This window comes from Neocloeon triangulifer, unplaced genomic scaffold (assembly GCF_031216515.1).
Source record: "Neocloeon triangulifer isolate White Clay Creek 2 clone unplaced genomic scaffold, ASM3121651v1 ptg000009l, whole genome shotgun sequence".
NCBI classification, from domain to species: Eukaryota; Metazoa; Arthropoda; class Insecta; order Ephemeroptera; family Baetidae; genus Neocloeon; species Neocloeon triangulifer.
In genome coordinates, this window is record NW_026775551.1 from 3308484 (window position 1) to 3322681 (window position 14198).

Genomic DNA, 14198 nt, shown 5'->3' on the forward strand with positions numbered 1-14198 from the left:
TTTGTCTCAAGAATTTATCCTATAAATGTTTGAACTTTATAATTTGCAACTAGTTTAAATTTTGTCTACAATGCAGAGGATGCGATCAAAAAGTCAACACTTAATGCAAGTCAAGTTTGCGCTTTTTATTGGTAAAATCATATTCACTACTTACAGGCTCAACCTTAACAAATACACATTAATATTTAGTCATTTATTAATTATCTACTGCATATCTTACAACTATTGCAGTTTCGATCACATCAGCAGTCTTGTCGCATGACTTGCCTTAACAATTGGGTTTTCCGAATTATGCCTCTCTTGACACAGACAAGACGATTGGCACAAGGAAATCAGAACTTGGGATGTATCAAAGCCATTTAGAAGTTTTTGCATGAATTTGATATGAAGCTTGTGGGGTGCAAATAATTTAGAAGCTTAATGGCCAAAATAAATGCGGAGCAAGTGGATTGGCAAAACGAGCAAGACAACCTACACGTTTTGCTCCTTAGATTTCCAGATGTGCCTTGCTTGCAATAATTTAAAATGTGCGATGGTCACAAAATTAACATAATTATCTCGACCAACTTACAATCCTCGGAAAGTGTAGGAATGTAAGTCATGTTGAAGCAAAGTTTATGTACAATCAATGTCCATACCGGTCCATACATTGTGTTTTCCTGCAAAGGAAAAATGGAGATGCGAGGAAATAAATGAACTTATTTGGGAGCAGGGAACATCTCGTGAACTAATTCCTTCTTGTTCACTTTGCCCATGGCATTCTTGGGAAGTTTGTCGACACATTTCAGGAGGGTCGGAATGCTGTACGGTGCCATGTGGCTTTTTGCCCACTCACGCAATTCAGACAGGATGATTTCCTTGCCCTCTTTTGGAACTACAACTGCTGCAATCTGAAAATTAAATAAGCGATAAAATGCAACATTTATTTTTCCATTTAAAAAAATTATTACTTTTTGACCCCAAGTAATATCAGGAACCCCGACCACAGCACAGTCAGCAATGTGTGGGTGCGACAGGAGGTTTGTTTCTACGTCCAAAGCTCCAACTTTGTATCCTCCAGTCTTGATGATGTCCACAGACGTCCTGCCTATGATTTTGAATCCTTTGCCTTCAGTGTAGCTTGCCGTATCCCCGGTTTTGAACCATCCGTCCGGAGTGAATTCCTTGGCAGTCGCTTTTGGCTTGTTAAAGTAACAACGGAAAACTGTCGGTCCTTTAATCAACAATTCTCCTTCAACCTGAATATATAAATATTTTTAAACCACTCTAACATGGAAGAAAAACCCATCAAACCTCTGTTTGTCCTGGTTGGGTGATTCGTGTGGAGTACGAATTGCCCTCAGCTAGAGTTTTGTATTCAGTTTGATTTGGTGTGAACTGAGCGATCCTGGCGTGCACGTGTGGGAGTGGATAACCAACAAAGCCTGTTTGAAATTGAAACTTAAGGAGACTCCAAATATACATCTCAAGTTGCTTACCAGGCCGCCGTTCGCCTTTGAGTGGATTGGATAGGGCCATTCCAATCTCGCTCATTCCGTATCTTTCGAGCAGTCTGTGTCCAGTCACTTCCTCCCATCTTTCGAAAACAGGCACCGGCAACGAGGCCGAGCCGCTGATCATCAGCCGCATGTTCTTTTTGCACGCAGCCTTGATGTACTCCTTCATGCGCTCGTTCTTCGCAAAGATGTCGTCATACTCCTTCAGCAGTTTCAAGTAAATAGTCGGAACTGCCATGAAGACATTGACTCTGTCCTTGGCAGGAACTTTGATCGCCAGCAAGTGCTTCCAAACCACAGAGGTATCGTACTGCGGCATCATGATGCATCTGTGTTTTTACAATATAAGTTTTAATTTTTAATGGTTTTTAATAATCTTACTTTGCGCCAACATAGAGAGGGCAGAGAAGGGCATTCATAATTCCGTGCATGTGATGAAGAGGAAGGGTGTGCAGGATTACATCCTTGCTTGTAATTTCCCAGGCCTTGCACAACGAGGAAACTTGATGGTGCAGGTTGCTGTGTGTAAGTACCACCCCTGAAAAGCAGGATTATTTTGAGCAACTGAAAATAAGAGGAACAATTAATCTCATACCTTTTGGTTTTCCAGTAGTTCCACTTGTATAGACCATCATGGCATCGCTCTCTGCGTAATAATCGTCTGGCTGGCCAGTGACCAGTTCTTGCTCTGCGCCTCCCAAGGGATGGTCCACGATTGTGTCGCAGAGGTGAAGGGGTGGAATGAAGTCCTTCTGCTTCATGGCCAGTTGGCGCAGGGATTCGTCCATCACGAAGTACGGCCGACCCGTCAGCTCTGAAAGTTCTTTGCCTATGTCTGCGAATTCCTTTGTGGTCACCAGAAGAGCCGAGTCGCTGTCGTCGATGAAGTACTGCAGCATCGGCACAGGGTGCGAGTGGTACAGCGGAACAGCTGCAAATAAATACTCATTTTAATTTAATTTATTCACAAGCAAAAATTATTATTAACCTGTGTGTCCTCCAATCCAAGTGGCCCATTGCGCGATCACGTAGGAAGCGTTGTTGGGGCAAAGGAAGGCGATTCGAAGTCCGGTTTCATTAGTGCCAAGTTTGTTTCTGATCTCGCTGGCCAACTGGTTGCTGCTGAGCAAAAGACCGCGGTAAGTGTACTCGCCATGCTGATCATGCAGGGCGACGCGGTCACTGTAGTCGGAAGCAAGTTTGAAAGCAGGAAGAATCTGAAAAGAAAAGAAAAAATGCAAAATTTAATATTAGTGTTAAATTTGAAAATAAAAAGTAGTTTCATATAATTATTAGTATAATATTTAAAAGTGAATTGTTCTTAATTGCAGAATAAAAATTAAAGTAGAATAAATTAAATTTTTCTCAGGAATGAAAAGTTGAAGAGCGTGTTTACTTTATGCTGTAGAAGGTAATTCAATATTAAGACTAGAATTTCTTATTTGGAGTTAAAACAAATAAGAAGCAGTGGAACTCGTTACGTTTTTTTTATGCTCTCTCCGACTCTTAAAAAGGGCGCAAAACTCGTCGTCTGAAGATAAATTAAACTGGTTTGTAGCAGCAGAATATAATAATATCCCAATTACTATGCAATTAAGTTTGCAACCAACACAATCTGTAAGTATGCAAGATGCGGCGTAATAGATTTGTTTACGTTTGACAGTTTATAAGTGCTGCAAAATTGTTTGATCGCGACCTAATAGGCTAATAGCATTATCAGACAAGTATAATAAAGAAATTACTGATAAAATACCGCAGATCGTTAGAGAACTTTGTCACTTCTTGGGAGAAAAACGCAACGGAAACGATTTTGATCTTACAATTAGAAATACCAGCAGAATTTAATAAAATTTCACAATCCTGCATCGAGTATAATTACATTTGCTGGTCAAGCCTTTCGTCAGCAACTTTGTAAACACTGCGATTGGCAAACTGGCAATGATTAATTATTGACTTCTGCCGCCAGCGTGGCCACGAGGATCACCGATTTAGAAGCAATGATGAATTTAATTGCGGCTCGCAGTCAAGTGCATCCTGGCGCAAAAATTTGCTAGGCGTCGCCGTCTCGATCTCGTGATGTAATAATTCTCAGCATAAACACGGCGCCGCGCGGCCGCCAGACCAAAATAAACGCACGCAGCGGAATGTTTTTTGTGTTTTGTTCTTCACCTTGGAGGCTCGCCACAGTAATTTGCGCGTGAACTTTTAATTAAAAAAGAAATCAGAGCGGGCTGGTCAATTCAATGAAGTCTGAAATTACCGCCAACAATTTGGGGCAGAGGATCGTTTTAATTTTTGCTAATTTTGTCTCTACGCGAGGATCGTCGGAATTTAGAATCCGAGTCATGAGTGTACTTGTTTAAAATTATATGAGATAAAGTACTTTCGAACAGGCTTTCATGGGCACTGAACCTTGAATGTTTGTTTTCACTCACAAACAGCTTGAATATTAATTCCATTAACTCATCGACCAGGCTGCACGTTGTACAATATGAAAGTTCTCAACTTGTCACAAAAACAAGTACACTTAGAAACATAGAGGACAAAATGTTGGTTAGAATAATCTTAAGAGAGGCTTTAGCCGACTTTTAAAATAATTATAATAATAAAAAACAGCCTTTTCTCAACATTATTTTTGGGTCTAAGATGACAGTTCTTAGAAAACATAGTAAGAAAAATTGAATTTATTGGGAGGCCTGAATTTTTGAAATAAAACATCATTTCTTTATTTTCTAAAATAATTTTCTTTCTTTCAAAATTAGCCCGATCAAATTTGATAAAAATGTCAGAAAATGACGTTCAAATCACCCCAATTAAGACGGAAAAATATAATTTTTGACATCAAAAAACTTGCATTAATCTTATTGGAAAAGGTTGAAAAGTTTTATTTACAGTGTAAAAGTTAAAATTGATAAAAAATATAATTTAAAACTATTTTCTTTTTAATTTTAATTAATAATCAGGAAATTGAGAAAAAATATTTCATCTTAATTTAAATAGGATGCAAAGATTACAATAACTTGTATTTTTTTACGTCTCAATTTTAATTTGATGGGGTCTGGTAATTTAAAGAGCAAGATCAATCGTTGTGCGTTGATTCACAAGAAAAATAGTTCACGGCCATGTTGGCAGGATTTAGAGAGCGTTTTATTTTTGTCAACCGCTCAACGCAGTATGCGGTGGACCGCTTCGGGTCTCAAGGCTTTGCAAAAAATAATTCAGAAGGTCCCTTCGAGTGGGCGAGTGTATGCTCAAGTAATTTGCAAATTAAAATAGCGCGAGGCTTTAATTGCGCTGGACGCCAAAGTAAGAGAATTAGCGTCACATACTGAGTTTGAGTCAGGATTGAAATGCGACACTTACACTGAGAGAGCGATCAGGATTACATAGCAGAGTTTAAAACGGCTTTGATTCAAGGAAAGCCAGAGGGATTATACGCGGTGAAAACATAAAAAAGCGTCGATAGATGATTTAAGAGTGAAATAATACAAATTCAAGAGCGCAGAAATGACGTGGATTTCTATTTAGGTTTCAAGGCAACAGAATTCGATTTAATGAAAATTGAGTAATTTTGAAATTACTTAAAAATTTGAAAAGTGTTTGAAGAAATTGATACTCGAGGAGATGATCGTGGAATTGAAGAACTTGGGCTTTATCTTCATTGTAAAAAATTGCTTTTATTTAAAAATAAATGGCTCTTTGTTTTTGAATAAAAACAATTTTTACAACGAGGAAAAGATCCGATTCTTCAATTGGAAATTAAAAAATTATTTAAATATTGGATTAACTTAAACAAGTCTAGATAAATTGGTATGCTTTTCACAAGAGATTTTAGGCGGAATAATTAGAAACAGTAATTTATGATAAATGTTAGCAAAACGACTTATTTTTATTTTTCAACTTTTGTTTCCAAAATTAAAAAAGAGGAAGGGTTAAAAAGCTAAGAGACAACAAGAAAAATATACATATTATTTGACATTATTGTTGTCGTTGGTGGCCCAGACGCCGCGCACTTACAAGTGCTATTACTGTGTACTTAAAAATTTCTTATTTATCGCCGTGAAAGCTGGCGTTGCGAGTTGGGTTTGATGGCCTTCTGCTTACTTACACCCTGGCGCCAGGCAACCGGTTTCAAACTGGGCAATTGTGTTTAGCAATTGCTGTAATTGCAGCCGTGTCACGATTTTTGAAACGTTGCGTGCGAATTGAAGCAAAAACGCGGTAAAGCAAAAGGCCAAAAATACATTTTGGCGGCGCACAAAGAATTTTATTGAGGGGACGCGCCGCTGCCCGCACGTATACACACACAGACATATCAAGGACTCTGGTAATTAGAGTTGGGGCGGTGGCTATGCGAAAAAAAATGTCTGCTCATTTAAGTAATTTTTTTTTGGAATAACAATAAAAACAATCCTATTATTATAAATTCAAAAGTTTTCAGCAATTTAAAAAACTCTTAGCATTCCTAAACAAACTTTAAACTTTCCAAAATTTCTTACTGTCGTTTATTTCTCTTTAACGTACAAATTTTCAATTAGAATTGAAGCTTTTAACACTGAAATTTTTAAATTTTTTAGTGTCAATTTTAACTATTTTGTTTCAAGAAATTAATACTCGAGGAGATGATTATGGAAATAATGAAGAGATTGGGCTTTTCTTCAATGCAAAAATCCCAATTTCTTCATTTCAAAATTTAATCATCTTTGAATTAAAAAGTTTTAAACAACTTAAATAAAAAACGTGGCATTCCTAAAAAGAAAAAATCACTTCGAACTTTCTCAAATTTCTTACCATCACTTTCTCTTAACTACGACTTTTGTAATTATAATTAAAACTTTAACTTAGGAATTTGATAATTTTTGTTTCAATTTCAAATATTGTTAAAAAAAACTTTTTTTTAATTTTATCTACCTTGTTGTCTTCGTATTCGATCGCAGGCGGAATCTGGGCTTGAGTGGCGAACGCCCTGGGGTCGTTGGCGACCCTGGCAGGCGCACTAAAGGTCAACAGCACCCGTCTCTCGGCGGAAGGAAGCGCACACCTCAAAGCGAGCGCCCGCTGCTGCCGTCGAGACCCCACTCGGCACAACACACGTCCGATTGTGATCATGGTCTGCGAAAATACGGATTCAAAATTTCAACCATGAATTGTCAAAAATAAAGTCAAAAAGTACTTTTATAAATAAGTTAATGAGGCACGAGGGAATTGATAAGAAAGCATAAAAATAATTTTACAACCGCAGTTGGAATAAATCCAAAATTTAAGTATTTTCACCAGAAATTTTAATTAAAATAAGTTGAATTTACATAAAAATGAAAATAAAAGTGAACCAATACATTCATTTTCAATTTTATTCGATGACAGGAAATAATTTTTGTTTGTCTGGATTGGTTGACCTTGGTTGGCTTGGATGTTCTGCCGTGTCTACAATCTACACAATTTTATCTGATTTTTACAGTAAAAAGATTTCGATTATTCATTAATAATATTAAATGCGTTTTTCAACTTATTTTCGAAATAAAATTAAAATAACTGAAGATGATAACTATATGAAAAAATTTGAAACTTGCATGAAAATATTAATGAAGTCTAAACCAGACAAAACCATAAAAAAATGGCTTAATTATGTAATAATGTATAACAAAATAAAGAGACGCACTGTCACTTCTCTGCTAATAAGTCACAACGACGCCGCACAAGTTTACCATTCTACCTTTGATTTACTGATTTCAGCTGTGTTCAGGATAAAATGCAATGGAAAAAGAACCACAACTATGTAGAATGATGAAATCAAGCCAAACTAACTTAATGTAGATTCAAATCTAGCAAATCTCTTGTGCTTTTTCCTCGGAGCACGGTTCTTAGGGTATTTATTAATAGCTACGACGAGATAAAAAGCCAAGGCCAAGACATTATCAAATAAATTCTATTCAAAAACAGCAAATTTCGGAGGAAAATCTCACCGTGCAGATGGAAGATTCGCGGCGGCTTTGTTGATCTCGGAGAAGAGCGAGTCGATTGTGGCCACCAGATGTAAATCGTACTCCGGCGAGATGCCCAATCCGTTGAAGGACAGACGACAAAGGCCACTTGTCTCGGCGGCCGTCCACGCACGGCTCTTGCTAAAATTTAGACTGGTAAATCGCGGTGGGGCTTTTTCGCAAGCAGAATCAGATGGGATGGACAGGACAGGGGGTTCCTCCCACTTTTAGGTCGACGGTGCTGCCATCGACGATTGCAGAAGTAGAAAAACAAGCGGGACGAGATCTATGCAACCTGCACGTCTTTGTTGCTGAGCGGGTATGCCTATGCTTATGTTTCCATTTGCTAATAAAATGCACTGCAGTGTTAAAGGTATCCCAGTGGGATTTTAAGACAATAGCCACATTTCTTTTTAATCATATTTTATTATTTCCAGTTCTATTACAATAATGGGTCCCTAAAAGAATTAGCCTCTTTTGAAATTTTTTATTTAGGCACAGACAGAACTGTTTCTTCACAACATCTCAGAATTTTATGTCTTTCAAATTTTTTTCCAATCCAGCAAGGACTCCATGGGAAGCCAAGATTTTTTTCCCTGCGAACATACCACTGACTAAATTACAATGAAAATAATGTAATATTATGATTGATTTTTCTAATTAACAGAAAATTTTGTGCTCTGCTGGCTCTTCCCCATATATGCTATACATATGTTTAGATTTTAGTCACATTTCTCAGATATGCATGGTGACGCTGTGCACCATCTCAAGCTCTTCAACCTGTGGAGGCTCAGACTTCACTTTAACCTCTTCAACATCTCGAATTTCCTGGGGTTCTTTCTTGAAATTCTCAATAGGGATCCGCTCCAACTTGATTTTCATTTCTCTAATAGGAATTGGTGCCATTTGAGCTTGTAGGCGAACAGCGGGCTTAATGTCAGCGTCTTCTTTCTCAGGGGGTGAAGTCAGGCCCGGACTGGGCACTCTGGCAGTCGGGCCCGACCTTGATGGGGCGCGGCCCAATTTATTGGCTGAACTGGGCCGCGCTACCTCAATGATATTGCCCTGTGGGCCGCAGAGCCCCAGTCCAGCCTGGAGTGAAGCAGCACTTGGTGCAGCTTCGGACTGTGGCTGGCCACTATTAGTTCGACGCCTTTTGCTGCGGCGCTCTTCAGCATTTGTGGCAGGAGAAGGAATTGCTGGACTTGGCAGGAGCCCAGGGAATACTCCCATACCCTGCAGGGGATACCCATTGGCCACAAGGTGGTTGAAGAAATTACCTTGATCTTGGCCATACACACTCTGGCCTCCTGTATAGGGGTTGAAGGGTGGCATCAGGTGAGGCATCATGGCAGCAGGGTGGATCATATTTGTGTATGGATAGTAACTGATTCCAGCCATCAATGGTTGAGGTGTGCCAATTGGGCTGGAGTAATGTGCTAAAAAATAATGCAAATAAATTTCTCTAATTGAAAATAAAATATTTATCAACCATCTGCTTACAGAAATAATGCTATTCTGCTCTCATCGTTACCAAGTGGATTTATAATAAAATAAAAATTACAGTGGCAAAAATATAAATTTATAAGACTGATAAAAAATGAGGCTACTTACGCATAGGTAAAGCAAATGGGTTCATGCCAAACATAGCACCAGAAGTATTCTGCTGCAGTTGATAATCAGCAGTATAACCAACACCTCCAGCAACCTGCTCAACAGCAGCAACTACTGGAGTTGTTCGTTTGATTGCACCTTGTCCACACTAAAAAAGAGCTTGTTAAACAATAATAAACTATTATCCATCAAATATACCATTTCAGATTGCACGGAAGAAGGTTCCAGAGGAATTGGAGATTCATCAGCAAAATAGTTTGGGCTAATCAAGTGGTCAACAGTTTTGGGAGTAGAATTTTGCTGCAGTAGAGGAGACGACTGGCTTAGAAGTTCAGCAGTAGATTGCTGAGGATACAAAAAATATTTATTAGTCTCTTATTTACCTTAATACAAATTAATCAAATGATAACCTGCAAGTTGGGTGTGTAACTTTTGGCTTCAGTTGGCTTCCTGTAACGCTCCAAAGGAGTGCTCACAAACGAGTCTAAAATTTAAAGAAAATGTATAGTTTTTTTTTAACTTCATTATATTTTAGAAGTTTAAAATATCACCTGCATGTGAATGCACTGACTCACGGTCAACCTGGAAAAAATTTATTTCAAATTTGGTTCAAAATATAAATAAATGAAAATGTGAAAATTCTTACTTCATCATGTGCTTGCGCGGATCGAGAGCGTAGATACCCAACTTCAGGGGTAGACTCCATGTTGAACTTTGCAGCAAGATATTGGCCCTGCTCTTATTTAATTAACGATTATTTAAATAAATAATATTAAGTCCTACCCTGCCATAGCACTTCTCAAGGACAGGCTCCTTGTCGGCTGGCTTTATTGTTGGACGTGATTGGGCATTCTTAGCTTGGCTACTTTTAGCCCAATAATTGAAGAAATCTTTAGAAGTGTTCTACAAAATGAAAAGAGCATAAGAAAATTGCTGCTTAATTAAGATTAAATACCAAAGATTTTAGAGTGGAAACTGAATCATAGCTGTGCACACTTGCATCATCGTCATCATCACTGCTGCTCAAAATGCTGGTCATTGTTGGAGGAACTGATGCTGCTGGTTGAAGAAATGTTGTCTTCATTGGCTTTTCAAGACGATCACGCAGAGGGTGCTGGATAATGGGCAGTGGCAGCTCCTCCTCTTCAACCCTGCCCGCAGTGGGGTTCCAGTTGTGATCAGCATGATCTGTGGGAGTGGAGACATTAGATTTATATTTCAAATTTAAAAACAGGTATTGACCATTAGGTGGCTGCAGGGCCACTGGAAGCCCATGTCTAACAATGATAGGTTCAATGGGAATCTCAAAATTGTCCAACTGTTCTTCAGAGCTTATGGATGCATCTGTTCTAATCTCAGTTACTTGGGGTCTCTTTGACAAGAAGACTGGCATATTTGTCCTGTAAGTGATGGAGCGGTTCACAGGAAAGTGACGCCACACACGGCGCTTAACTCCCAAAAGGTTGCAGCAATAGTCGGAGATTGTGTACGTCATACGAATGACCCATGACCGACTGCAATGATCAAGGCAATCCACTTCTGCATGAAACTGATTAACAAAAAAAAAAAAAAAAAAAAAAAAATTAATTTCACTTTCCTCTGTTTAGGGTTAAGACTTGATTTTCAATATTTGAAATTTTTAATACCTTGCATGCAATTTCTGGTGCATGGGAGTATGGGTCATTGTGAAATTTAGCATAAATGAGCGAGTCATTTTCTGAGAAGCAAACGGCTTCAGCCTCTTCGGGCACATCAACATTTCCAATCCGAACACTTTTCACAGTCAGTTTCAGAATGTTCATCAGGAGCACTTCAATGGGGTAGACAGAAATTATTGGCATGTCTAAATATGGCTCTCCACCTAAAATAAGGTTAAAAATTTACAACTGCTTCAGTATTCGATCATCACCTTACTAGGGGTTGTTGGTGGAAAACAGCAGCACATGATGGCACGGAAGCATTCGAAAGTAAGCTCAGCAACACTTTTCACAGTGTACATGGGAGGCACAGGGAGCTTGTGCAATTCTTTTAAATTGAGGGTATCAATGGGCATCTGCAAAACAAATTTGTCTTTCTAGTAATTAGTTCTACATATCAGCGTACAAAATTAAGCACTAAAAATATGTCCGCACATTTCAAAGCTTGAAGTACAAATTTAAGCTTTTAAAGAATACACTAAATAAAATTTCTTCAACATTACTTAAAAATTCAATAAAAAAAAAAAAATATCTCACATCAGGCAGCATGAACTTCAGGATTTCCCTAAACACTAACTCAGCATTTGTCTCTCCAAGGCCCTCGGCTGGTGTTGGAATTTTGTGTGTCGCTTCAGAGTTTTGCATTGCGTCAGCAGCATATCCACGAGGAATGGGTCCTTAATAAAAGTTTTTTTATAATAACTTGAACATTTCATTAAGAAAAAGAAACAAGCATACTGATGTTCAAAATCTTCTCGTAAGTATCAATGACACCGTCTTTGATGGTGTACTTGCAAATTGCCACTTCACAGGGCACCACAACTCCATCCTTCAGTGTACGGACATGAGAATTGGCATGACAGATGAAAAATTCTTTTGTCTGCAAAGCTGGATACAATTTATAAAATACATAGATTAAATCTAAATCTTTTTTTTTTACTTGTTTCAGCATCCAGAGCATCAATTGTTTGCTCAATGTCTTCAATGGCTTCTTGCATCAACTTTGATTTCAACTTCTGTTGCTCTTGGATCTCCACGAGCGATCCACTAGTGCCCAAATTGCCCCTTGCCTCGTCGCTGCAGTTGTTTCTCGCCTTGTTGGCCTTAATTTCAAAAGGCGACCTAGCTTCAGGATCCATAGCCTGAAAATGAGATTCAATTTTAAAACATTTCCAGCACAACATAAGCAGTACAAAAAGGCGTGCCTTCCATGAGGGTCCTGCAAGTTCCTGCAGTTTCTGAAAGTCATTTAACTTTCCACCAAGATGCCTGATGTTGTAATCCAGCATGTAGTAGTAGAATCCATTCTTTTGGACTTTCCTCTTGGCCTTCTTCTGCTTTTTGCTTAGCATGCCTTAAACATAAAATTTAGTTTTGAAATGACGATGCTGAGGTTATACTTTAGCATATAGACCAATCATAGATTTGAAATTTTATGTGGATATCGGTGGATATATTTCTAAAAGGCTCATTCAAATTTATGTAGCAATATTTTCATTTAAAAATGTTCCCGCAATAATTATCTGAAAGTGCAAAAATGCACAAGAGGAAAAGAAAATATCAAACACCTTCAGCAGCTCTGGCTGTTTCATAAGAAAGAATTTTTATGTTCTTTATAGATCAAGAAACAAAATTACAGTACAATTAACAAGCTTTAACACAATTTAGAGGCGTATACATGAAATATTTTAATACGAGTCTTTAGTATACATTTAACTCAAATTGGCCCAAAAATGACCCTGATTTTCACATATTTTGTTGAACTAGCAAAGAGAGAAAATGCTCTCCCACTTGAATAAATTTTGAGTATTTGGCTGGGAAATCAGATTTTCTGAAAAAGTGCGCAAAGAGAAACAGAAAATATTGAATATCTCTGCTTCTATATGTAATGAAAATTAGCATGACGTCTTCTTCACTTCTCACAATCAGGGTAACTTTTTACGCCGGCAACTTCTCTGTTGACGTTTTTGTGTAGGTCAAAGGCCAAGTTTCACTTTTCTGACGCGCATTTTTCGCAAAGATGCGATATTTTTCGGGGTGTAGGAAAAAATGTTGCTCAAAGTGTGCATAACAAAACCCTTGATTTTAAAAATGGGGTTATTTTTTGCTTAAGAAATATTTTAAAATGAATTTTGAAACAAATCGAAAATTGCTATAGTGCGCATCTCGAGAATCAGCCATTTTTCACTATGTACTTATTAAAATTCATTTAAAATATCTCTGAAGCAAAAAATAACCCCATTTTGAAAATCAACTGTATTTTCTACACACTTTTGAGGCTAAATTTTTACTATTATCCCCATAAATTTGAAATTTGGTGACCTCGACCTTGGAGCTACAGAAAAGTTGTATTAAGGGAAAAAGCACCCCAATTTATGTAATAAAAAAACGGTCCTTGGCAAAATATAATCTTACCAATTTCCCAGGGCTTCATCGTCGTGCTGTGGTCGTTTACGGTTTTTGAATTTCTAGCAAATTCTAATTTTTGCGTCCTGTGAATTGAACAAATCACAAAATAAGTTACATAGCTGTATGCATAGATGCTATACCAGTAATTCAACAAAAATTTCCTGGAATTTCGAAAGATTTAAGCCGAAATTAGGCAAAATAAAATAGCGATCGCTGCAGCAAGCGACGCGCAATAGAAAAATGAGAGAATTAGCGCGAAATCTACTCACAAGAACCAGATTTTGTCGGTTCAACTAGACAAATTCGCACGGCAACAGCAGTTTGCGCGGTTCATGGGGCGACTGACGCTTGTCGCTTGCAAGTTCCGACCTGTCTGGGCGTTCGAATCGGCAGTATCGGCACAGAGTCTGCACATAAAAGTGATAAAAGTGATGAAAGATGAAACTCGACGCAGTCGCACGCACCGCACTTGCAAAATAGGAAAGGTCCACCCCCTGGGGAGGAAGAATGAAACCGACCAAGAGACTACAGAGCGAGTCGAGACTTGTCTCGTCATGAGAAAAGAGATGAAAGAAGACGAAAGTCACAAATCACAAATGAGTCGCATTCATACAAAAAGCATTATTGAGGGGGGAAGGAGAAAATTCTGTCTGGAGTCTGGAATGCTGAATTGGCTGAAATAGTACACTTATGCACACGAGTATGATAACACACAGCAACAGCACAGACAGAAATAAAATTAAAATAATACTTGTGAAAAGGAGAATAAAGTTGCAAGCTTGGCATTTTTCGTCCTCTAGTGTGTAGTGTTGATTTATTATTCGTTTTTGTGTAAATGATAGGGAGACAGGGAGAGTTGAGTAGAAGCGATTGAATAGGAATAAAAAAATATGCAGTTTGAATTTTTTAATAATTGCTTAATAATTCAATGAACGATCGGAAAATCATAAGAAGCAATGAAAATCATAAAAAATAGTTGTCTCTTTAGTCGTTCGTTGAAT

At 38.0% G+C, this 14198-nt stretch overlaps 2 protein-coding genes across 6 annotated transcripts; both read right to left on the reverse strand.

Annotated features, from left to right (window-relative positions):
* Positions 1-100: 100 nt before the first annotated feature.
* On the reverse strand, positions 101-7678 carry LOC132195400 (malonate--CoA ligase ACSF3, mitochondrial). Its single transcript, XM_059617358.1, has 9 exons — positions 7460-7678; positions 6408-6608; positions 2485-2713; positions 2092-2427; positions 1878-2034; positions 1479-1825; positions 1294-1424; positions 951-1238; positions 101-890 (listed from the first exon to the last, which is right to left on the reverse strand). The coding sequence occupies exons 2-9, from the start codon at positions 6603-6605 to the stop codon at positions 699-701; spliced, it is 1878 nt and encodes a 625-aa protein (XP_059473341.1). The 5' UTR covers positions 6606-6608; positions 7460-7678; the 3' UTR covers positions 101-698.
* A 211-nt stretch (positions 7679-7889) lies between these two features.
* LOC132195320 (uncharacterized) lies at positions 7890-13811 on the reverse strand. 5 transcript variants are annotated; one of them, XM_059617244.1, is made up of 19 exons: positions 13662-13809; positions 13467-13604; positions 13204-13280; positions 11994-12142; positions 11729-11930; positions 11527-11676; positions 11326-11465; positions 11006-11144; positions 10738-10952; positions 10334-10640; positions 10047-10279; positions 9875-9994; positions 9738-9824; positions 9643-9673; positions 9502-9575; positions 9290-9436; positions 9092-9239; positions 8758-8916; positions 7890-8073 (listed from the first exon to the last, which is right to left on the reverse strand). In XM_059617244.1, the coding sequence occupies exons 3-19, from the start codon at positions 13220-13222 to the stop codon at positions 8003-8005; spliced, it is 2391 nt and encodes a 796-aa protein (XP_059473227.1). In that variant the 5' UTR covers positions 13223-13280; positions 13467-13604; positions 13662-13809; the 3' UTR covers positions 7890-8002. The 5 variants fall into 5 exon arrangements, with proteins under 5 accessions (XP_059473227.1, XP_059473223.1, XP_059473224.1 ...); XM_059617242.1 differs by having other exon boundaries at positions 7937-8073; positions 8208-8916; positions 13662-13811; XM_059617240.1 differs by having other exon boundaries at positions 7929-8916; positions 13662-13811.
* Between the last annotated feature and the right edge of the window lie 387 nt (positions 13812-14198).